The sequence below is a fragment of the Corvus brachyrhynchos genome, unplaced genomic scaffold (assembly GCF_000691975.1).
Source record: "Corvus brachyrhynchos isolate BGI_N302 unplaced genomic scaffold, ASM69197v1 scaffold258, whole genome shotgun sequence".
In the NCBI taxonomy this organism is placed as follows: domain Eukaryota; kingdom Metazoa; phylum Chordata; class Aves; order Passeriformes; family Corvidae; genus Corvus; species Corvus brachyrhynchos.
In genome coordinates, this window is record NW_008240122.1 from 5,140,912 (window position 1) to 5,166,981 (window position 26,070).

The following is a 26,070-nucleotide window of genomic DNA, read 5'->3' on the forward strand; positions in this document are numbered from 1 at the left end:
TCCCCCGGCGGCGCCTGGCTGGCAGCCGGCCGAGCTGAGCGACAAATGAGACTTGTAGCTCCCGACTCCCAGCGGCTGGTTCAGCTGCTTCTCCTGTTTCTGTGGTAACAGCATTTGGATCAGCAAAAACAAGGTAGAATGAACACTTTAAAGCTCACTGATTTTAATGCATTGCCTTGTTTTTTAGCAGACCGGTTTCTATGGAAATGACTCTAGAGAGTCAGCAGCACTCTTGTTAATTTTAGGTGTTGATTCCCTTTTTGGGGGGCCAGCGGCTGGTTCAGCTGCTTCTCCTGTTTCTGTGGTAACAGCATTTGGATCAGCAAAAACAAGGTAGAATGAACACTTTAAAGCTCACTGATTTTAATGCATTGCCTTGTTTTTTAGCAGACCGGTTTCTATGGAAATGACTCTAGAGAGTCAGCAGCACTCTTGTTAATTTTAGGTGTTGATTCCCTTTTTGGGGGGGTGATGGTGTTTGTGACCTTGAATGCCATGTAAATCAGTTTGGATATGTAAAAACAACATATGTAGGCTTCATACCATTTTAATACTTAATAAGCTTTCTTTTCATGAAAATGGGAAGGGAAAGGTGGGTGAGGGTCAGCAGCTGAGGACTGGAAGTCTCACCAATTTCCTGTGGACTTCCAACAGACCTCAAGTTTCCAAGTGGCACTATCCAGAAAACACCTGCTTCCTTCCAGAGTGTCTGGATGTACAGCTAAGATAAACATTATTCTAGAGACCAGAGAAAGTATTTTACCTGCTTTCCCTGGTTTTTATTTTGGTTTCAAGAAGGAGAGACTGCTGTCTCTGCCCCAGGAGAGGAGCTCTTTTAGGAGGTATCAAGAGGTGCTTCTTTCAGTGACTGCTTGGATGTAGGTATTTCTGGCCTGTCTTTTTCCCAGACCAGCTACTGCCTCCTCTGCTGAACAGCAACATGCTGCTTTTCTGCCTACGTCCTAGCCTAGATTGTTCTGGTGATCAAGAGTGGCTTGTAGGAAGAGCTAAGTAATAACCCACTGATGTATCTAAGCCTGCTTTCCTGAGGTTCTGGTGGACTGTAGCAAGTCTGTTTTCAATGAAAGCTCTTGCCAGTCAGTAAAACTTTCTCCTTCCCATGCTATAAAAAGAGATGGAGTGGGTAGGTTTAATGGTTAATTAAGTGTAACTGTCAACTGATGTGAAATTACAAGGCCTGAAAATTCCTCTTAAGAGTTCCTGTTTCATTTACCATTTAAAATATCCAAGTGCGTTCTACTGTTAGGAAGTATTTTTTACACTCATTCTGTTTTACTTTTTATACCTATAATTGTGACATACCAGCATTGTTTTTAAAGAGACATATAGCATTATTGAAATAAATCCAATTATATAAGAGGCAGCCTAAACAATCCATACTGTGGCATTATTTTGGTAATGCTGCAAGATGCTATTTCTGGCCTACTGCAGCATCTTTGCTTCCTAATCAGTGCAATGTGAAGATACCTGTGTGCCATACAAAACATGTGATATATTTGTTAACAGAATGAGAAATCAGGGAACTGTAACTTCTTCTAATTGCAGGCCCCACTTGAACTTGCAGTCCAGCTGAAATAGGATTATTTTAAAGTGCAGTACTTGGAGGGAATGTTTAAGTGGCAGCCTGTCTCTGATAAAGCCCTGATGTTTCAGGGTGCCATCTGCGGTGCCCGCTTCCATCTTTCTCAAATTATATAGTTACTTAAATAAAAATACATCTTTCAAAAGAAGTTTGCGTTGACTGCTGCCAGATATCTTGCTTTTGTTGATCTAGAAATTTAGTTTGTATTTCATTGCATCTGGTCTGTTGTAGGTTGTTGTTTCACATAATGCTTTCTGTGAAGGCATGGAGTTCATATTATTTTTGTCCACTGTTTCTAATTATGCAGCAGTACCGTGGAGGCTGTACAGTTGTGTTACAGGACTAAGGAATCTTTTTGGACCCGAGTTAATAAATTAGCTACCAGGGAAGCATTATTAATTTTCAAAACCAGCCATTGCCTGTGACTCTGATGGTACTAGAGGGAAGCACTGAAATGAGATGTAACCACTGCAGGCCCCATGCTACAGAACAGAATTACTTTAGGTGACGTCTCTTTCAGCAGTATGTGGCTGCCTGTCCAGCAGACACAGGTTTGCAGGAGTGATCACAACTCCCTTTTTTGCAGCTTTATTTCATGTGTGTTGCAACAGAGAGCTTGCATGGCAGGTCTCTGTTAGGGCTATGGACCTACCTGCAGTTTGATCCTAAGTCACTTGGCAACACACAAAGCAAAGTCTCAGTGTACACATTCACATGCGAGTAAGGTCAAGTACCGCTACAATTTTGAAGTCCCCCAGTAAAGGCAGTAGTTGCAAGGATTATTCTTTGTCTGATTTATACTAGCCAGTTAGGATCCCATTCCCAAGTCTTAATCATAGAATAGTTTGAAGAGGACCTTTAGAGATCACCCAGTTCAATCCCTGCTCAAAGCAGGATCAGCTGGAACAGGTTGCTCCAAGTCTCCTCCACTTGTTTGGTTTGCAGGTTTTCTTTTTCTTCTAATGAATTTTTGTATTTTCTGTATGAATACTTGTGTAGTCTGAGACAGAAAAACGGGAAAAAATAGAAGGGGTTTTTAGCCCTGAGTGCAAGAAATCTTGACAGCAGCTTTGTTTTAGCACATCAAATCTATATACCTCTGGTATATCTACTGATGAACTTTGTGGACAGGCAGGTCTGGGCTCACCAGTGTCTCATCCTGCCTCCAAGTTGTCTTGTCATTGCTAGAATTTTTACATTGTATGAAAATGTGTTCTAGTAAGCTGCTGAGGGAACATGGGTGATTTAAGCCAACATGTTTACCTTTGCAGTAGGCTCTAATAACACATGTGGTTAAAGTAGCTCCACTGACGAGCAGTAATTCATTAAAGCTGAGCACTCAGTCATATATCCCAACCTGAATCCAAGCCAGGACATTCAGCAGTTTTGATGCTGCAGGCTACATGCCAGTTTGGGGTTATGTCTGGAGCAGTCACACTGATTTCCAGGCTTGCATGGAGTCACCAGTAATAGAGTAGTTAAGTACCATGGCTCGTGCGTGCACAGCGAGAGAGAAATGTCACTTGGACATTAGGATGAAGTTGTCCTGTGAACAGAATATACACTGCTCCCAGAAGCACACCTAGATCTAGATAATCAACAACCTCTGTTGTAGCTGCAGGCAGTGTAATTGTTGCTTTCCTTAGTTATGTTCTACTTGTTTTTGTGAGAGATCTGTGGAGGCGGTGGGAATTTGACACTGGTGGTATGCCAGGGTAGAAGAATGTCTGCAAAGCTTTGCTAGGTGGGAAGTTCTCATAGTAGGAAAGAAGGAACTACATTCTCCATCCATTAAGAGAAGGAGCAGGAAAGCATACCTGAGAAAAAGAAATTTATACACTTTTATGTTTTGTTTTCTGCAGATTTCCAGAGCCACAGACATGAAATAATTTATGTAACAGTAATTTCAGACACTAGAGAATTTTAAAGAAAATCCTCTGCATAAAACATACTGCTAAACAAACAAAAGAAAATCTGCTAAGAAGTTCTCTTTTGAACAGTACACTTAAATAATGTACTGGATCACAAAGAGCATGTGATATACTTGCATTCATTATGGGTGTTAAGTTTTCTGCCAAGTGATACTTGGTTCTAGTAACATGCTGCTGCTGTGACTGTCAGGACTGCTCTTTACGTCACTGCTGGAAAATATATTTCTTTTTCTGACAGCATTTTAAATCTTGACTCTTTTACCCTTGAACGTTCAAACTTAATTTTTATGTTCGTGATCCAAATCATGAAAGGCTTTGTACAGCCATTATGAGAGACAAAATGCAGCAGAGGTGTGTAATGCTCACCCCCAGGTGAAGAGCCAGCCACCCATCCTAGAAAATGGGGCTGAGAATTGGGCCTCTGTAGTGGAGCTGTTTACAGCATTGAATCACCATGCCAAAGGAAGAGGGGGTTGATTGGATCAGGTCTGCTGCTCTTGTTTATAAGCAGTGATTTAGTAATGCTGCAGACTTCTTTCTCTAGAATGTGTGGGTTTTTTTGAAGCAGTGCAGTCTGTTAATTTTGGCAGACTGTTCTGATAGTAGAAGGTGCCTAAGTAGAACTTCTTCAGAATTTCTAATTACTCTATTTGTTCTTATTTCTGAGGTATAATGTAGGACTGAAACAGTAATGTGTTCTCTTGTTATTTCCACCCCATCTCCTTCTAGATTTCAGATGCTATAGACCATCTTCAAGAGGCCCTGCAACTGTGCAAAGATGACATGAATTCACTTCATCTACTGGCCCTCCTCTTTTCAGCTCAGAAGCACTATCAGCATGCACTGGATGTTATCAACATGGCTGTCGTTGAATACCCAGAAAGCTTTAGGTAAAAGTTGTTACCTGGTGCCATATACCCAGTCAGCAGTGAACTGCTCACTAGCTCTGTTGCTCTCAGTTACACACAAGGAGCCTGTTAAATCATGTGTGTTACAGGTGTGTCACCCTCCTCCTGGAGAAGGTATTCTTTTACTTTGTCTTCATGGTCTTTCTGTAATCCTTACTCTTGCTTGCTTTTCCAGTATTTGTCTTTCTGTTTTGTGCTGATGGCGTTGTTTCCCATACATCTCCCTGGAGTTTTTTGTATTTCACTTTAGATGTGGAGAAAGAAGCGTGAGACAACCATGACAATGTCTGTATCACAATTTTATATTTGGTAACTTCGTGGTTGAAAACAAACAGATTTTTCTTGCATTGACCATTGTTTTGATGCTCATCTGTGACACAGTTGGCTGCAATATCACAGCTGGGGAAAAAGATCAGCTGAAAATCACAAGCTGTGATAATGTATAGCTGAGAGGAAGGGTGGTTTGCCTGCCTAGGAGTAAGTTTGAATCAGCACAGACTTCCTGGAGCCAAAGGCTTCTACTGTTCTATGTTTGACTCAGACCTTCATCCATCTGAGGGAGGCAAATTGAATTCCATGCAATTTACTGTCATGACCTTTCAAAACAATGAATTTGTCTGTTCTGTGCAAAAATTAAAGCTACTGTAATAGTCTCTGGTGATTTCATACTAGCTGAGTTTCTCAGCCAAACTGCAGAAAATCCTGTTGCATTGCTGGAAGACCAACTTCCATTCAGAATTGCCTGTACTTAAATGGTGTTCTAAACCTGTGCATCATTGTCTGTAGATAGCCTGCATTCTCAATAGCAAGAGGGAGCAGCCTCCACAGGTTTAGTCCAGCAGCTGCGTGGAATATTGTCTAAACAGAGCAAAGGAAGGTCAGAGGAAGATCGAGGCTGTCTAAATGCTTTAGAATGCTTGAATGCTTTAGGATCTTTTAGAATTATGGTGCCATGTCAACACATAATGTTTTTATTGCAAGCTGCATGTTGCCATTTAAAATAGCTTTTCTGCCTGTGTTTTTGAGGTCAATTACTTTGTGTATGTGAGGAGCTAAGACTGTCAGTGCACATCTTTGAGAATGAAGAGGAAATTAGTAATGGAAACGCTATTAAAATGATGCCAATGTCTCTTCAGAGTGTGAACATAGGTATGACTGAAGCAGGAAATAGCCCAGTGGCTGCTGAATTGTATTTTAGGGTTTTAATGTAATAAACATAGTAAAAAACCCTCATACAGTCAAAGGTCACATTGTACAGTCGAAGATCTGATTTTGAAAGTCTGCTGAAAGCTACAAAAACACCTAAAGATACACAAGACAGCAGTGACAGAGGAAGAGGTTGTTTATGTCAGAAGAAGAGTGTTTGCCTTGTCTGATTGACCAAGTGATGACCCATCATGTCCTGGATCTTTCCCCCAGCAGTTACTGATTATTTATGTTTCAGGGAGGACAAAGCATACAAAGCATTATATGCAAAGCAGTTTGGAGGACTGCTGGGTGGGTTCCTTTGTGCTGTCTGGTAATCTGATTTCCCCAAAGCTGAGAAGAATATTATCTCTTGTGTTTCTGTGAGTGCAAATCTCTGTGTGCACAAAGACTTTTGCTGAGGAGTAGCAGAATAGGTTGTTTTTGATAGAAACCACTGGTGTTGATAGTGAAGGCCCAGGTTCGTGCTTGCTCCTAGACACAGCCTTGCTGAAGTGTGTTCCTTGGAAAGGGCCCCTCTTTGCTCCTTGCATGCACAGGGCTGTGTGACACGGCTGACACTGAGACTCAATCACAGGTACACATAGATGGAGGAGTAGGGGCTGGCTTCTTGCCTCTGCCATGTGACTACCCTGTCTCCATGTGGGTCTTTCTCTAAACCAGCCAGCAAATAACTCATGAGTGAGGGAATGGAGAAAGAATGTCAGAGTTGCAAGGCAAGAAAGAAGAAAAGCTTAAAAGAGTAGAATTAAAAAAGTGTTTCTGGAAAAAGGAATTGGAATTCAATAAGGAGGGGAAAAGCAAGAGTAACAGTGTACGTCTTTGGTTTGTACAAATTTGAAAAAATTCTAGGCTTTCTAGTGCAGTTTATGCTAGAAAGGCTTTACTGCTTTGTAAAAGCTCTTTGAAGGGACAAAGACCTGATGCTATTGTGTATCTCCAGTTGCTACTGCCTTACAGAAAAATGCTAATAAATTTTACTACTGTATGGAATGACTACAAGATGTTTCATGTAAATAGTGTAGGCAAGTTCAACTGCCTGATTTTAAAGCCGTATTTAAAAGTGGTTGATTATTTTTCCCCACTTCACATTTATATGAACCGAGCAACTGTGTAATGTGGTGCCTGGGGGCTCCCTTCCTAATGACGTCTCTTTTTGGAAGCACGGTTTGATGGCATGTATCAAGAAAAGATGATGAAAGCTGTATTAAAGGACCTTAGGGCTCTGTAGATGGCAGAGAAAAATCCCAGAAGCATTACCTAGATGTATACCCTAAATAAAAGAAAGCATAAGATACAAAAAATTAAGGACTTAGCTGACCCAACCTACAGCCATCTCATACTGTTTCATTGGTCTTTGTATGTAATTAAGATGAGTTAGTTCCTGCTTTTTTTGTTTTTATATTAAATTATCTTTCGTTACAAATTTTAAAGAAATTTTTCAGGGTAGTTCACGTAGTTGGTTGGTGGCTGAAGCAGTTGGAAAAAATACACTGCATTGCTAAGCTAACACACAACATCCTTTGGCATCAACCTCATAATAGTGACCCAAATATGTCTGAAAGTGCCCCTTGTTCATGTGTTTAAACATTTACTGCACATTTCTGAGGTTGATGTGGTGCACAGGGAGGAGGGATGTGAAACGTAGGCACTGAATACAGCGAGAGATGCAGTGGTTTGGACTGAGCTGTTGAAGAGGACCTGGATATCCAGAAGGCACAAAATGAACTTAGGAAGATGACTTCTTGAAAGGTGGCATATAGTAACAAATCCATTACATTACCATCAGTGAATGACTGACTGAATTTGAACACTTGAAGGTACTGTCAAGCAATGACAGAGGAAGACTTCATAAAGGAAGGATGAGAGCCAGCTATGCTGAACACACTGCATGCTGCAGGGAGCCAGAAGAAATACACTGTCATGCCATGACTATAAAATATAGAAATAGCAACCTTTACATGGAAGGTATCATCTGAAAAATTGCTGACATCTGTGGGGTGAGACTGCCCAGGATTAAACTTAGTGATTTTACATCCTGTCGATGACGGTATGCTTTTAAAAGAAGCGAATGAATGCAGTACCAACAGTTGGCTTTGGTATATAATTTTGAAAGGACTGGCTTCAGCACATTTGGGTAAGAAGATTCCTGTCAGCATCAAGTGTGTCCCGTCCAGGTCAGTAATGCTAATCGTAAGCCTTTCTGACAATGGATTCCTCTGCTTTTTTTCCAGCTCAAAGGCCAGCCTTTTGGTCAGTGTTCTAGCTGAGTCTGGCAGCGATTACCTCTGCAGGCTTGTCTCAGGGAAGAAATAATGTTAGTGACCACTCCTTTGCCCTTCAGGTGATCTTCTTAAAATAATTCATTGTTTATTTAGAAAGAATTTCACTTTTTTAAAGTCTGTGTCCACACCTCACAATGTTCCGTGCAGAAGTCCTGTGGGTCTAGCAGGCTGCAGAATCCACCACAGAGCCTAACATGCTCCTTTATTTTCAGCTGGTAATATTTCTTCCTTCCAGTTTTGCTTGTGTGTCTTTGCCTTCCTGATTCAGCCACTCTTCCAAACACTGTTTTTGGTCTCTGGTGATCTTTTAGCTCTTGATTGGTTAGCTTCCAGCATTGGAAAAAAAATTAAAATCTATACCAAGTATAAAGTTGGAAATAGTATATAAATTTTTTGGATACTCTGTTGCTCCCAGACTGCTTATCCAAACCTATTCTGTTGTTCACCAGGTAGTTTTCTGTCTCCTGGATGGCTCCCCATTAAGTTAGAAGAACAATACAATCCTCTGGCATAACATGTCGCATCATCTAATTGCTGCCCAATGTGATGGTGAATATTTTGTTAAATGATTGTGTCTCTGTAGCAATTCTGCATGTTGCACAGGAGTTGTAAGTCTCTTAAATGAACAAATCCTAATATTCCTTCTCTTTCTAGACTATAAATAACTGTTGCTCCCAGAATCTGTAAACTAGTTATAAAGAGAAATAACAAAACTTTTGGGAAGCACTGCTGTTCTACACATAAAGACTCAAAAAGAAACAGGTGGGTTGGTGTTTTGGAGCAATGTAGCTGTCAAATGCAGGTGCTTTTGTTCTACAGAAAGCTATCACAAAAGTAATTACTGTAAATGTAGCGAAAAAAAGCTCAGAAGGCCAAGAAATATTAAATGGGTATCCTGGAGAGTGTTTATAAAAAAGGAAGTAAATTTTGCTTGGGGAATTGTGTGTGTTGTCTTGGTGGTGTTCTAGAAGAAATGGTTTTTTTGCTACAGCCAACCCTCAAAATATAAAGTCCTCTTCAAGATTAGAAGTGGCTTACTGACAGAAAATGTCCTTGACTTCATCACTGCTATATTAATTTCGTTAAGGACATATGAAGTAATCATCTGGCAAGATTTGTCATAGTCTGGTACAGACTTACTGTGGGGAGAGCTATTCTGTGGAATATAAGCAATGTCTTTTACCAGGTGCTTCCATTTGCCTCAAAAAAACCCCCAACCCTGATGTAAAATCAGGATCTCAAAATGCAGGATTAAACTGGCATTTCCAATTTGAATTCTCTTTCCATTGCTTGTCAAGCTCTTTCTTGTGTGTTGAAAGTAAACAACTCGTGCCTTCTTTGAGCTGTATCTTTATGGGCACTGGTAGAGTCCTCCAGTATTGTTGACAGCAGTAAAATAGATCTGTGTTCTTGCCTGTACTCTTCATGGAGAGCATGGGGTCAGTTGTCCCTCAGTCGATGGTTTGCCCACCTTTGTGTTATGGCTGATCTGCACTACCACTGTTAAGTGAAGGTAGCTGTGCCTCCTTCCCCTCCCACCTCAGCCCCAGGTATTACAGCTGTGCACACCCTGGAATGGTTTTACCACTTTTCTCATGGAAGTGGTGGTGGCCTCTTGGCTGTAGAGAATCAGATCAGCCCATTTATACGATTCCAGCTCATCATTAGGCAGGAGGCAAGGAAGTCAGTACATCTTGGTGAGAGAAGAGCTTGTTAGAATTATCAGAATGCTGTTTTGTTTGAGTTCCTCAAGGGTGTAAGATCTAAAGCAAGGATGGATTAATATTTTGGCTGTAGCATTTGATCATGCTAGACAACTTTTATAAATAGGATGTTCAAAACTCTTAAGGGTGGAGCTTTTGTAAGATGACTTCTTGTAATGGTGCGTTCACACCCTGGCTGGTGAGAGTGACCCAAAAATGATTTTATTTCTTTATTGACACCCCAGACAGTAATACAAAGTAATAAAAAATGGAAGAATGTGCTTGAGTGATATAACAGTACTGTGCTACAAGAATATAAAATGTGTTAGGCTTCTGTGATTCACTAAAGCAAGTGAGATGTGGAGATGGAAGGGTTGAGCTGGGGTTTTTGCTGTAGTAACCACAAATGTTTGCTTCTGGTTTTATAGAACTAACCTAAAACAACCTTGGCGATATATTGCAATAATCGGGACTATACTATGTAGAGCTAGTAATGACGTTGAGTATTTGTATGGCAAATAGATGAAGGAAAAGCTTTAAGGTAGTCTCCTGACTTTTACTGAAGGTAACACAGATGCTTAAAGCTTAAAAAAGTTTAGTAATCCAAGGGTGCTTTTTTCTGGTTTGGATTTATTTCCAAGCTTCTGGCACTGCCCTCCCCACCCCATGATAAAGAACCAAAATGAATTCTTGAGTTACAGTATCCAAGATTGGATTCCTCTTTTGACAGGTTCAAATTGACATATGCATGCTTCTCTAAGGATCACCATCTGTGATCTAGGACAAAAATTCAGCAGGTGAGCATGTAGACTTCTATCCACTAGCTTAATGCAGTGGGAAGAAATACCCCCCTAGATAATGTCTGTTTGTGCCAGGAATGGATTTGTGTTAGTGTACGTATCGACCCCTCTTAAAATTACAGGGGTGTACTCAAAGGTAACTGGGGGGAATGCCATTCCCTCGTAGCACAGGGTTCAGTATCTGAATAAAAGGAGTTAAATGGAGCTTAGAAAGGAAACCTACTGCAGACTAATTTTCTCAGTCTGGTATGAAAAGAAGGAACAGATACGCACTTTTCCAGCCTTAACAGCAATAGTTCAAATCTTTCCTCTGGATGAAAAGTCAATTTTATTTCATAATAATTTTTTTCTCTAGTGTCTGAGTAAATGGCTACTGCCTCCATGCATTTAAGACCTTTGTAGTGAGCAGCAGTGCTTCTAGATGTTTGTTTTGGCATTGGAGAGGTAATGTTATGCAAATACACAGACTTAAGAAATTTAAGAATAAATTCAAAAATGCAGGACTAGCATGGCTCATTTGAGTTACCAGCCACAGGTTCTGTGCTTCAGAGCTCTGTATATCTGCCTCACCAATGAGTTAGTACCCCCAACACACACTTTGCTCCCTACTAAGGGCCATTTTCTTTTGAACAGCTGCAGCATGTTCTGCTTTATATTCAAAGGAAGCCTTTAGGAGCCCTGACTGTCTACGCTGGATGCCAGAGTATATTGAAAAATAGCATGTGTGTATTATCTGGGCAGCAGAGTCATTGTCTGTAGGAACTTCTAGAAATGGAGTTTAGCCACAGTATGTGCATGTAGGGGTTATCCAGGGTGAGAAGGGACTTAGTGGTTGAGATCCCTGTGCTTTCACCAGGTGGTTTTGCGACCTCCAAAAGTAATGGAGATCCCAAGGAGAACCTAAGGCATGCTTGCTGCCTGGAAATCTAAAAGAGAACCAAGGTAGAAAAGTAGTGTTGGTGTGGGAAGCCCAGCTCTAAACTTTCCCCTCCTGCTGTGGGGCTACCCAGGTGTTCAGTGGGGCTGAATGGGGTGCCAGCTTTTATTAGCAGCTTCAGACAGTGATTCTGCTGGAAAACAAGGTTTTGGAGCCTTCCTGAAGTCCTTCAAGGCGTTCTCCGTATATGGATAAAGGAGAAAACAAAATACCCTGCTTGTCTTTGTTTTTCATTGCTTCACATCTGGTGAAGGTGAAGGCTGTGGAAAGTCTGCTGTCAAACATACAGATACAATAATCTGAAATTGTTTCCTGAGGCTCTCAGAAACTGATTACCAGGGAAGTATAGGAGAATATTTTCTGAAATTTCTGAGACCTTCAAAAAGTCTAAAATGCAGGGATGATCAAGAGTCATGTTTTTGGTTGGGAATTGATTTTTGAGAATAAAAATCAGGATTCACTGAGAATTACTGTTGATAATACTCGCTGGAAAACAGATCCTGAAATATGGAGAGGCATGGATGCTAAGCTTAGCAAATTGCTTTTCAGTGCAGGAAGTGACTTTCCAAGAAGTCTGCAGTACAGTCAAGCTATGTTGTCTTGAGATGAGTAGAGTATAATGCTCCAATCGCTCAGTGAAAGGGTTGGCTTTTTTCTTTCCAGCTGGAAATTTCAGACTTGAATGACTTCTACTCTAAGGTCCTAGGAGTATTTATTTATCTAATGAGAAGAGCACAAAATGTTTTGATTTGTATTTTCTTCAAAAAGAAGAGGGAGGGGAATTTATTCAGATGTTCTGAAGAACTCACCAGGGAACACAAAGCAAGTATGGTAATTTTTCAGCCACAGATGTGGTTTTTACCTCCTGAAAACAGGGAAAGCCCTTGCTCTTTGCTGGCTTGGAAATACTTGCAGTAATTGGCAATAATTGCACCTTAGATGGTAAATCAGCTTCTGTTGCCATTGTCATTAATTTCTGCAGAACCAAATATGTTAGCAGGCACACTCATACTGTTTGATATTAGTCACTGTTCATGTTACTTAATATTTTAGTCTCTGTTAGTAAAGGAAAGATAATGATGAATGGAGATGTTATCATGGAGAGAGATTGTAACCTAGAAGTTCTGTGTTACCAACATGTCTTGGAAAATACCCTGACATATTTCATATTATGCTAACATTTTTACAGCATGAAACAGATAATATGGATAATTTTCATTTTCTCTATTCAATTTTACCTTGACTTGAAGCTTTCTGTTATGTATTAGTTCAGCATTAAATTTGTCATAAGGCTGTATTTTAGGAGGAAGAGGGAATATCAGGGTGGAATGCTAAACGGCCTAATCAAGCACCACAGTCATTAGCAGAGTTTTTTCCTACATACACCAACAGAAAATTCAATCCAGAATGATGCAAGTATGACATAGAATTGTGTTTCTGAGCACTGTGGCTGTACGTGTGAACTGCTGGAAATGAATGCAGTGACCTCTATTCCGTATGTCTCTATCAGCTGGAGGAGTGGCAGGAGGTTGATACCTAGCACCTCAAATCAAGTTCATACCAGTAAGCAGTTGAACTGAAATTCATAGTGAATAGACTCCTGGACATTTTTTAATAATTTTTTTTTTTATTTTATTTTTTCCTTCTCCTGCAGTCTGGCCATTTGCCTTTACTTTCTGGGTGCTTGTGATGACTTGAGATGATTCTGTAGTTTTTCTTATATTTTTTCAGGACAAGGTCAATGTCTTTCCAGTGTTGGTAGGGTATGTAGAGCAGTGGGGGTCTGAAGCCAGCTGGGAATATACATGTCCCTGCAGTCTGCATAATGAACAGAAGAGATGACCAGTTGGCAAGGAACTGTGTTGCTGAATGGAGGAGGAAACCCTGCCTCCTGCCCCATGAGTTTCATCAGTCAGTCATTTTGTATGATTCTCCAAAATGCAGGCACTTTGTGTTGGGAAGGAGAAGGAAAAATTCTTTGCTTGGCATTTCAGTAATGTTTAAGTGTGCAACAGTGCACAGTAGGAAAGACATAAGCCAGCATGAAACAAAGGGATACAGTACGGCTGTGAGGATCATCTTTAAAGTCTTCTCCAGCCCTGCACAGACCTCTGCAGCAGAAGTGCTTTGAGAGGCCAGCGTGATTGCAAAATGGCACTTGAGGAGAAGGACATGCAGTGTCTCCCACCCCCAGGTGCAGGTGCCAGGGACTGTGGCCCCACCAGGAGGAGTGGTGGCACTCCCTGCCAGACGAGGGTGCAGAAACGACAGATGGGCACTGAGTAGCCTGAATCTTTGAGCTTCTGTGAGGCAGCTGTTAAGAATGAGAACTTGCAATAGCTTAAAAAAGCTGCAGCAGAGGTATCAGTAAGAACCAGATTTCTCCGATGGCAGGGCGGCCTGGAAAAGGGGCAGGGATGCAGAACCACAGCAGGCAGAGCGCTGGCGGTAACTAGCGCTGCGTAGCAGGCAGGGACTCAGAGCGGCAGCGCCAGGGGTTTTCCTGGCCCGCACAGAGTAGTCTCCACGGCTTAGATGTCCCATGTACTGCGTTCAAACAAAGCTGCCACGAGTGTGCACCTCAGGAAGCCGCTGGTAGGTGGCGTCGGGCCAGTGCTCGTTGAGGGTAGTTCATGCTGCTGCCATCCAGCTGTGCTGATCTCACCCCTGGAGGATTTTTAATCTATGTGGGATTGCTTTAATCTGTGCTCTTCCTATGTCTTTGGAAGGAATGGCTCCTGAGAGGAGGAGCATTGAGTCGTTCTCTGCCTTTGAGCCACCCTCTGTAGTGCTGTTCCGTAGTAGAATTTGTTCAAAGCTGTGTACGCAGTAATATTGGGAGTTTATTGTTTGGAAGGATTTGTGGTTTGTTTGGTTTTCTTTGCATCCAGAGTGCTTGTGTGAATTAATGCTTCTTCATATACAGTTATATGTAAAAGTCAGGATTCATATCCTAAATTATCTTTCAATGAAAAACATTCTTGTGAAACTAAACTGGATGGTACATTTTCTTGTTTATTGCTCTGCTGTTAAAGCAGATGGAAATGTCTGGAGCCTCCTTTGTTGCCAGGGGTATAAACTATGTCCCATCTTAATCAAGAGGCTGCACATTGTCAGTTTGGAAATGCCAACTGAAACAAGGTTTTTGTTTTTCAAGTCCACTTAAGGAAAAAAAAGATTCAATATATATGGGCTCTTTGGAGCCTTCACACCAGATTATTTTCAAATATATTAGGGATTGAAGCCTGCTCTACTAGCAACCCTGGAATTATGTGGCTTCTTTTTCTGTGGCAACCAGCAATTGCCTACTGCTTCACTGGTAGCAGGGGCGTGGTCCTGTGCAAGATGCCTGTGGGGAAGAGGAAGGGAGATCCTGTGGGATAATGATGTCCAAGCTTGTGTCATGCACCGTCTGGTTTTGCAGGGCAGGAAAACCTGCATTTTAAAGCCTGTGGTCTTTGGTGTTATTTCCCTTCTCCATACTGCCCTAGACAGGGTGTATTTCTTAGTTTTGGCAGGCAGATTTTCTCCCACATATGTAAGACTGCTTTCGAGCAAAGCCCCATTACATTTCTTCCAATTAGGGGAAAAAAGAAAGAAAAAGCAATATGCATCTGGATCAAACCATTGTTTTAAAAGGTTTGTCTGATACACAGAGAAAGGATGACAGCAAAGCAAGCTTGACTTAAGGCTTACCCTTTCACTTAATTTTTGGGGTGATTTAGGAACAAACGCGTTAAACTTCTGCAATGTTAGTTTATTATTTAGGCCTGTGATGATACTGTGAAGGACAGTATCTAAATAAGCTGCTGCAGGGGGATTTTATTCAGCTCATTAGCTGTGATAGCAACACTGAAAAGTGTACAGGGAATTCTAGTACAGATTTTTGATGTTCTAGAGGTCAGTCTAGTCTTAAAAGAAAAAATAACTTCTTCACATGCCTCACTGGCTCAAAACATGCCTAATCCTTGCAAGGTTTTTTTTCATTGATGTTCATCAGTTATTAATTTAGGCTTTCGTCATCTCTCCACCTGTATCTCCAGCAAACTTCTAATGCAAAAACTGTGTTTTAGGTATGGCAATATCTACTTCTGATCTCATTGCCTAATTGGCCTCTGCACATGGCAGAGCCAGTGTCTTGTTTTATATGGTTTAGCAACTTGCACCCTGAACCTGGAAATTCTGGACATCAACAATATTGTAGCTGAACAATCATTTATTTCTTCTCTAACACAGTCTAAGCCACAGTACAGTGTAAAGTTGCAGTGCCACAAACTGATAGAAGCAGTACTCACAAATGATGTATTTCAGCAGGTACTCATTATTTGCCTACATGGACAAAGCCATTAGTCTGGGATTAGTTGCCAGACATACAAGGGACAGAAATCATGGTTTTAGGTGTCACTGCGAGCACTGTTATTACAGGGAAGAACCGATGAAGCAATTCTGTATCCAAACAGTACCTTAAGGAAATCGTGTTTCTTACAGGGTAGGGCAGATTTGCTCTTAAGCACTTATGAGGCTGTAATAAGCTGTAAGACTGGTTGCAGTTAATGTCAGAGCTGAAAAAAAAAGTGTTGCTCAGTCATTAAGGACAAAGCCCTGTAGAGGTTCTCACAAATGAATGAATAAATTCGAAATGCTTCCTCTGATGTGTGAACTCTGAAATTAACACCACACTAAGAATAGTACAGGGTGTCAGCACTGGGGGGGGAAGGGAAAAAGAAAGATACTCTCTTCCAGTCTCCTGTAGCATTCAAATTGCTTAAAGCTTAAGCTAAGTAGCATAAATGGCTACATCTGCCATTTCAGAAGTTAACTAAATAGTGCTGTAGTAGAAATATCCCTGATCATTGGCTTGACCCTAACCTTGAGCAGTGCTTGCTGCAGGAAAGCAAGTGTACAAGCGGATGTATTTTCTGACCTTGGCACTTGTTTAGTGCTTATAGGCACTGGCAAGCAGCTTCTGTGTGGGCTGTTGGCCTTTTAAGAAAACGCTTAGTGCCTGGATTTCAAGCTGAAGGGAAGGAAAGCCACGCTGTTTTGCCCTACCCAAGTAGGGGAAAAAAGCACAGCTGAGAATGGTGCAGATGGCCTGAAGCAGACTGGCACATTGTACTGGAGTATCAGCATCAGATGACTACCTTAAAAAGTGAGGTTCTCTCATCTCCCTGTTTTCACTGGGGATCTCATAAGCTGCTTTTCCAAGATTATCCATAATAGCAGTTTGTCTAGCTGAAAATATCCCCCACAAGAACAAGAAGAAAATTATGTGAAACCAGAATATATTAAAGGCCAAGAAAGAGAGCATATTTTTTTTTTTTTCTTACGGATGTTAAACTTCATCAAACTAAGCTTATAAAAATATAATGGAATAAGAAAAATTGCAGTGCTGCAGGATGTGTTTTCTACATGGTGCGCTTCCTGGCTCCAGGCATTTTTTCCCATCAAATTCAATGGTCAGTCAGCAGATTTTATTAAGGTTGATTGCCGGTTTCTCTTGTACCTCACAGCCACTGCTAAGAGCGTTAATTCTCCAGGGAGGAAGTCACTGCTCCCCTTGCACAGTGCACAGTCCATTTAAATTCCCTCACAGTTGTAGTGTGTATCGTGAACAATGTTGATTATGTTTTCAGCACTTAAGTAGTGCTGCTAAACTGCTGCTCAAGAGTGTGCCCTGTTCAGCACAAAAGCATTTTGAGTTCGGGCTTGGAACAGGATTTGCAAAGGGGACTGAGCACAGAGCTGGTACTTTCTGAAGTTTAGGGCTGCAGTTGCGTCGAGGTTTTATATAACAAATACTTCATGCCTTAGTCAGGGCCACTTGTAGTGACAGTAACTATAGTAACAAAACAAAGTTTCTAGCTAGTGAAGGAGTATTTCCAATGAGCAGGACATCAGTTTCTGATCCAGCCCCTGAAATATGCTTATTTATCAGTTTTGTGTGCAATGCTATTTTAATAGCTACTACTGTATTTTCAAACATATTTAGAAATTTTCATTTGTTTGCTTTTGATGTGGGTTCCCCTCCCCCCCCCCTTTTTCCTAAAACCTATGGAGGTTGCTCCTTTTGCCTTCAAATGGAAATGTTCTAATTATATTCCTGCTTTTTTAACTTGTTTTTCTAAAGAAATGGGGATTATGTAGTTGGGCTTTTTATACCTTGAACACTTTTGGAAATACTGGCTGATTTAAAACAAGTTTTGACAGTGTGTTAGAAGTCCTGAAGATAAGTTTCAGCAAATTTTCTAAAAGCAGCCTGCTGAGTCAAGGCTGGAGGGGGCAGGCAGAGCCGAGCCATGTGGTGCCAGGGTTAGCAGCCGCCAGCGGGGCAGTGGGGACAACACACGGGGACATGGCAGCAGCACTGCCAGGGGGTGGTGGCTCTGGGAGAAGGGATGGCTGGGGGAAACAGAGACAGGTTGCACTGGGGGACAGGTGCAGAGGATGCAAATCTGTAGGAAGTTGCACACCACCTGGGAAAGGACAGTTTGTGGCATTTAAGTGAAGACTATAAATGCATACTGTTTGTTTCTGTGTCTTACCTGCTCATTTGCATGTGTAACAAATCATAGCAGCCTGAGTAAGGAAGGAAAGGAGAGATGCTGCAAGTGGTAATCAGCACATCTTAACAAAACCTGCACGTGTTGGAGGTGAGGTAAAAGGCTGGGGTCTCAGCAGGGCCGGCAGGGATGCACCTCTCTGGAAAACTAGGGAATGGCACTTCTTAGGTGTTCACAGAAATTCTGGCCTGAAAATGACAGTCTGGTTAAACAACAGGAGAAAGAATTTTTTTTTTTTAATTAAAAGGTCTTATAAAGCTTCAATGGAGAGCTTTCCTGTTACAAATGGGTGTTTTATGAGGAGCAGAAAGACATTTTTAAAGAAAGTGTGGCATTTGCTGAAGCAAGCTGAAAACACAGGAATGGCCCCAAAGCTGTGATTGCTTGGACAGTCTGCCTGTGACTTTCCTTATCTGGCTTCATAAATAAGTGCTGTTTTTTTAAAGGGATCCCTAACCCTCTCTTCTGTTGTCTGTGAATTGTCTAAAGTTTGGTGACTTTCTCTTCAAATGGCTCATGAAACACCAATTCACATTATGAGCCTCCAATAAAACTAAATGTGGTACTGCACTGTATTTCCTCCTTCAAGCAACAGCTACTTGCTCCTACTAATTCTCCAGCCATTTGCTGGTAAAGTATTTGGAGCACCAGGCAAGGAAATGGAGCTGAGGAAAATAGAAGGGAAAAGAGTAAAAGAAAGCCAAAAATCTGTTCTCTGGAGTTGAAGGAAGGTAGAAATATCCATCTGAAGCTTTTATGTAGTTTTTTGGGGCTGTTCCTGTAACTCAGAAAATTGAGTAATTCACCTCTTCTGCATAGTGAGAGGTTGTTTTCTAACAGCAGACAGGGAGCAAAAAGCTGTTCTTTTGCAAAAAGCACATTTCCTAGATGGTGCATAACTGGAGTAAACCATTTCAGCTCCAGACTCCTTGCAATAATACTCTCTCTGAATTTCCCAGGAGCCTTGTGATGCATCAAACATTTTGTAATGACATTGTACACTGGTGAAATGCAGCTGTGCTTGGGAAAGAGAAGAACAGCTGTGTGACAGAGAGTAGAACAGCTGTGTGACAAGGACCAATAGTACGTATCTGATGAGGTTGTGAAGTTAGGAAGAATAATCTGCAAACTGAAGTTGGCAAGATAGTTGTAAAGAAGCAGAATATAGAGAACAGAGGTGGAGTTTTACCATATCATTTGAGCTAGCACCTGTGTGAGAAATGTGACTTAGGCTCCTTAATATCTTCAGTTAATTAAGACTTGGGTTTTACATTTCATTTAAAATAAATTAATGTCCTAGCAAGGGATGGGATGGGTATTAAAATGTTTGAATCTTAAGGGGACAAATGTAATCTTAAAAGCTCCAAATAAAAGCAATTTAATTCGAAGTGTTAAGGAAAGCTGGCCATATATAAATGAATCTACCTCTTTCATTTGACAATTGGAAAGTTGGGTTTTTTTGCTTCCCTTAAATCAGCTACAGCACTAAATCCCATAATAGAACATTCTAAAATTAGTAGAACTGGCTGGCTTTTCTATCTTTGCTGCACTGTTCTGGTTAGGGTTATTAATGAAGAACTCAACTTCTGCCTTTCTCTCTGTTTTAATAAATTACTTATAGGATGAGTTAATGCAGGCAGTAAGTTTCAGGCTTCATGCTACTGTTTTGTTTTCCCAAGAGCATTTAACTTTATGTTGTGGTATAGCAGCTCTAAGAGTACAGCAGTTTCTGCATGGTGTCCTCTGCATAAGTGTTCTCCTGATCGGTGGCCAACAGACTGATGCTTGTGGATTGGACAGGTTCATCCCTTGGGTTTTTGTCGAACAAAATTCCCAAAGCTGAGATCACCGTTCCTGGCAGAATGGTGGTAGTGTTGAAAACAGACAGCAGTACAGCAGTTAGCATAGCTCCATTCTGTGGGTACAAGGGCCTGAAATGCTGTAATCACTGCTTTTAGGGTTGTCCCTTTCTCCTTCTGCCAGTCCACCATGCTCATAAAAATGTGTCCATAGGTGCTTTGGGGACTGGTCTGTGCTACAAAACTTAAGAAAAATTGTCTAAGTATCTAAGCAGAGACACAAGAGCAGTCATAGTATTTCTTCCACTCTTGTAGTTTAGTCCTGCTTCCTGAGCAGCGATAATAAACCATGGAATGACTCATTTGACAAAGTAAGTTTAACTTATTTATGGCAGCAAAAGTAAAATTTGACAAGTGGATATGTCCTGAGGCACAGCCCACGGGAGAGGAGAGGAAAGGATGAGTCCAGTGCCCTGGCAGGTTTTTCACACTCACACAGGGAGTCTCACAGTTGCACTGTTTATCCAGGGAGGGCTCGTGTATGTGAGCAGAGCCTCTGTGCGCTGGTGCACATGCTGCCCACGGTGGAACGTGGTGTCTTAAACTGGGATGGAGCAGTTTGCAGTGGTGCAGAGCTGTACCAAGGCACATCAGGCTGCCCTGTCAGTGCAATCACCTGGTTTAACAAGAGGGAACACATAGCTTACGTGGAGGCAAAATGTTTCAGTGGTTTAATCCATTTCCCAGGGTGGTCTTTGCTGGGTTAGCTCCTATAGAACTGTGTTACAGAGCAAACCAAGTACATGATGCGTTTTACAACATAGTGTCTCCATGGTAGCTTTTATGGACTTGGGCATTATATACTCTCTGGTGGTTGTGATGCAATGGCTTTGCAAAAGTGGTATTTTTGTACTTGAGGCTTCAGTTGTCCATTGGTTGTAGTCCTGAACATAAATACCAGAATTTGTATCCATAGGAAGCAGCAAACTGCTCAGAAGAGATGGCAATCTGAAGTACATAGATCTGCAGGGATTACTGAAGCAGACTTCAGCAGATTTGGGTCAGTCAAGCACATCACATTATTATTTAGTTTTCAGTGGAGAAATGAAACTGTTTGGCTAGCTGGAATCACATTAAAAACTCTGCATTGACACTGACTGGATGGCAGGTATTACATGAAAAGTAGACTTGTACCTGGAGAGACCTGACAGATAGAGCTGTGATCTTGGCCTAGAACAGGAAGAGAAAGGCATTGGGGAAAATTTAATGGCAAAGCCAGTATCTCTGTCAAACCTGCCAAATGTCGCTACTGTAGAATCTCATTATAAATAAGGAACAAAATGGAAGAAAAACACAGGGGAAAAAAAAAAATCAGTCATGCCATAAGCAATCACAAATCTGATGCATTAGGAATATGTCAGCTTCCAGCAGAGCTGATGTTTCTCCAAATTAATTCCTTCTCTGTCTCATTTATGCTAAAAGTGCACTGCAACTCACATGTCTCTACTTTAACTAATGTCTCTAGGGCCTCCAGGAAAAAGATGTCCAAGAAGTTTATTGACTGCTGTCCTGAATACTCTGTACAGATGTAATTTGTAGTACTGTTTCGTCAGCATGTTGGATTTTATGTTGCCATTTCTGTTGGAAAGAATCATTCGTGCAAACTGATGCAGGATATCCTTAACCTGTGGGTTGGAAACACTGCAGTTATCCTGAGTAAGGATATAGTTGCAGTGTCCTGGGATTGTGCAAGTGAGATACTTGTGCGTGCCTCCTGTGGCAGGGTTAGCAGTAAGCTATCCTAACTCTTTATGTCAGCCACCAACTTTCCTTTTTCTACATGTGGCTTTACTTTCCTGGGTAGTGACACAGAGCTGGGTAGTGGCTGAGTCAAAACCACAGGCTGTGTGTGTGAAAGCAGTAATTCACTGCTGTAGCTGCCTCATTCAGTCTGCGTACCAACCCGCCCTTCCTACAGTTTTGTCTTCAAAGATCCTTTTATATGGCAGATGGACTTGATACTTTCACATGCTCTTGCCCTTCCCTCTCAGTTCTAATTTTAGCCCAGTTTGGGCCTGTGACTTGACAAACACTTGCAAAATGCTCTCTGCCATTCAGCTTGGTGTGTGTATATACTGAGGCTTTCATAGCTAGTCTAGCCATTTCACTTCTTCTTGGAGTCATCTTGTGCTGAAGCCTGATGAACAGGGTAATTACTTGAAAAAGGATTACAGCTCTGAGTCTTTTCCACTAAGGCTGAAGGAAGCTGTTACTTCATCGTATATTAAATGGCACATGATAATTTTAAACACCTTCTGGATTTCTAACGAATTAAATCAAATCTGTTCAGGAGCAAAGAACACCGATTTTTATCTGTATCATTCAACAGTTTTTAGCCAGTCTTTTTATAACAAGATTTAGTTTATGCCATATATCTACAGTCAAGGAAAATAAAAATATCGGCTCTTCCACGAATGCATCTTGGTGTTGGGAGTCTGTTTCAAAATGTCAGATTTCTGGTGCGTGCTATGTATTTGAACCATGGTTCCTCTAGATGTCATTCCCTGAGGGAATTAATTATGATAGGCTGTATCACATACATAATGACAGGTTCTGTTAAGCTTTCTGGAGGAAAAACTAGCAGTCAGGTCAGCAGACAGCCCGAGCACTTTCAGTTGCCTGGGAGTACTGAGTTCTGCACGGTGGCTTTTGGATATCCTTTCAGTAAGGTACTTAAGGGAAGGTGTGGACATATTAATGAAAATACAGTGCCCTCGGTGTGGTGCGAATGGAGGAGAGTACTATAGCTGTGCTTTGGATGTATTGGCTTAGAAAAGAAAAGAAACAGAAATTAGATTGGGAGCTCTGAATTGCAGCTGGTTTGTGTGGTGGCCTTCTAAGAGGGAAAGTAAAGGCATACATAAATGCAAAGTGTTTTTTATGCCTAGTGGTAAATGATAAACAGAAGAGTTACACTATTCTTAATACTTTTAGGTTGATACCTGTTCTTCCCCTTCAGAGTTACTTCCAGAAAAAACTGGAACATGCTGTTAACTTATCAGAAGGCACAGATTATAAATATACTCTTCTGATTTATCCTAGTGTGCTCTGATCTCTTACTCTGCAGAGGGCTCTGCACTGAGTTAACAGGATATATAACACTGGATAAACATGGGGATTTCATTGTGTTCAGATTTCAGTGAGTTCAGTCTGGCCTCTTTCTTGGCTGAGATGTTGAGGTGCAGGGTTTGACCTTGGGCTGCTGTGCTGCAGGGCTGCTCCACGATCAGCACTGGCAGCCCATGCAAGCCGGGCATTGCCGCGTGGGCTTTCTCTCCACAGAGGAGAACAGAAAGCATAGAGCTCTTCTCTATGAAAGGATGGGGCTTGCTGTGCATCATCGCTTCTGTTCCTTTCTTTGTTTCAGTTGCAGAATGTTTGTGGAAGTATGGAAGGCTGGAATTCTGCAAATGAATTATTTATTTAAGGGCATAGGGGGTCAGCTGATACAAGCTGATCAAACCGCACTGACCCTGCACTTCACTTCTTTGTTTATCTGATGCATGCTCATTTTTAGGGAGTTAAAGCTGCCTGAGCTTTTCTGACTTGAAGCTTGAGTGCCAGATCCTCAGCTAGTTTAAAAATACAAAAATCCATTCACTGCAGGTGAACAGAGCCGATTGCCTTCAGCTCACTGTCAGACCCTGCATGTTTAGTTCTTTTTACCTGTTTCATTACAGCTGTTAGCTCTAAGTTTTGGAACAGAGTTCAGTTTTAAAAGTACTGTTGTGTAAAAATTTGTAAAGGTCAGTGGTTGCTAAGTGCTGGACTGTGTCTCAAAAAAAACCCACCTTCTGTGGGTGGATGAAGAACACAAAAGTAAACCAAAAACCAGCAATCCTGTCACCTGCACTGTACTGTGAAATGAAACCTCTTTTTCAGCAGTCAGACCTGGTTAATTCCAGCCAGCCTTTAAATTGTATTTGCCATTTTACACTAAGGTGGTTTTTTCAGGCTGTTATTGAAAGAAGGCCAAATATTTTTGAATGTTTAAAATGTAATTACTATGCATGTTTTCTCAAAGGATTTTCTTTAATCACATATGCAGTGCTTCAGATGTATAATATTGTGTCATCTTCTCTCAGCGCATCTGGAAGACCTGTCACACTGGGGTGTAATATATTGCAGAAAAATAATCCATTAATCTGATTTTAGGTTCAATCTGTTGTGGATTCTCTTTTTACTCTCAATTCGTTTTGTTTTGGTGTTTTTTACCATGCATATATATTTCTCACCTTTCTCTTAAGGCTTTAATTTTTTATTGACAGCTCTAATTGAAATTTGTTAGGTTTCTCTGACAGGTTGAGACTGCTGATTGTCACTTGTAAGCAGTGACTCACATTACTTGTACAGTGTAAAATGTACCTGCTGGAGTCATGCATGCAACAGTGCAGTTCAAATTTACAGCAAAGCTAAGGAATAAAGCTTCACATTTAATATACAGCCTGCAAGATCCTGAATTATGTTTGTGTTCAGCTGAACTGTGCACAGCTTTCTGCTGGGAAAACCTGACACTGGAACAGTAGTCAAGGATGCAAGCTGTGGAACTGGGTTCTGTTAGTCAGCAATGTCCTTGGGTTGATGTGTGTAGTTGGGAAATTATTAGGAAGAAAGTGGCTGGAAACATATGGAGCAGTTATATTCTGAGTTTTTATCTCAGGGTAATGGTTAAGGAGAGCTATCACTGTATCAGTTCAGCTGTCAGGCCGGAGATCTGTGGAGAATCTTTATGGGGGGGAGGCAACAACATGACAAAAAGTGCCATCATTGCCAAAGCCAATCTGCATGGTCTCAAATGTGACAGGGATAAGGGCTACAAGTCCTGACTCTGCAGTTAGCCTTGTACACAACAGAAAGGAACTGTAAAGTAAGAACTTTATAAGGAAATTTAATGCATCTTCAAAACACTGTGGTGAAAATGCAACCCAGCACTACCATGGAATACAGTTTGTCTGCCTGGTTTTTTGCAGTCCCTGTGCTATGTTGAGCCAGATGGGAACACAGGTTTTGTTAGGTTAGCTCAATTGTGCCAGTGGAGGACTGAGTGAAACTGCAGTAGCTGATCTTCAGCACGTGTTGGAGTACAGCCCTGAGTGTGTACACTGGTCCCTAGCTCTGCATTCAAGGTCATGCTCCTGTGTCTTCCTGCTGCAGTTCCTGCACTAACCGTGTTCAGCTGGTGCTGACATAGGCTGCAGCTACATCGTGGTTTTGCTTTGCAGGCTTAGACAAATATGATTCCTGTTGGCAGCAAAATAGCCATTTCTTTCTCTGGAATTTTCTTTGGTGAAGCCAGCAGTTTTCTGTCTACCTACCAAAACACAGGTTTGTTCTGGATACTGTGGTTTTGTTTGGGTTTTGGGTTTTTTTGGAGGTTGTTTTTGGGGTTGAGTTTGTTTGGGTTTTTTTAAAAAATGGAGGAGCTTTTGTCTGTCTTCATTTCTGTCACTTCTTTCACCTTTTAACCATGTGTTTCCCTGTATTTTTTCAGGCTGGCATAGAAGCCCGCCCCTATGTTTTTTCAGGCTGGCATATAAACGTGTTCCTCCATGTTTTACTGAACAAGCTCATCTTGTAAAAGGCACTGCTTCTGAACTGTCATAAATAAATATATGGCAGGCTGTCTTAGCCAGAACCTAGGTTGAAACATGCCCGCATGTGCCCCACAACCAATATTCTATAGTGAAATTCAGTGGTGTTTGACAGATTGATTTCACCTTTTTCAGCTCTGCTGAGGTGTGCAGACAGTGCACGCTAAATATCAGCAAGCTCTGGCCCTTATTGTGTTACTTATGTTAATACTTGGTCCTCTGCGAAGTTAAGCAGTTAGGAGAGAATCTCATGGATCATTCTCCTCATGAAGAGCTGGATCTACCAAGGTTCTTAAGCACACAGTTTTAAGGAGAGGAATAATTGGCTTCTTGTCGACGTCAGCAGGACTCATGCTTAAAGATGAAGACCTCTTATAAGTGCATACTACTACTGTAGTAGTGCAAGGTGGCATAAATTATATTGCTCCAGATTAAAATCAGAGGGAGGGTGAAGTCTGTTTACCATCATTGTATAATGCAATTTGAAAAAGAAAAGCTTATTTTATGCCTGTTGTTTTTATAGCAAAGCCAAATTTTGTGGGGTTCTGTGGTACAAGATTTCATAAATATGTCGAGTTGGGTAGAAATGTTTTATTAATCCTTTATGGGGTTCTGCTTTACTGTATTTTGTTGTATAATTTATACATCCATAGTAAGACTATGCTATCACTTTTTATTACCTTG

The 26,070-nt window shown here is 41.3% G+C and overlaps 1 protein-coding gene across 5 annotated transcripts in view; it reads left to right on the top strand.

Annotated features, from left to right (window-relative positions):
* The window catches only part of TTC7A (tetratricopeptide repeat domain 7A), a 170,624-nt gene that overhangs the window by 73,923 nt on the left and 70,631 nt on the right, over nucleotides 1-26,070 (top strand). For all 5 annotated transcript variants that reach the window (XM_017744795.1, XM_008641720.2, XM_017744796.1 and 2 more), the window contains one exon: nucleotides 4,264-4,424. In XM_017744795.1, the coding sequence (XP_017600284.1) occupies nucleotides 4,264-4,424 (161 nt within the window). The remainder of the gene's footprint in view (nucleotides 1-4,263; nucleotides 4,425-26,070) is intronic.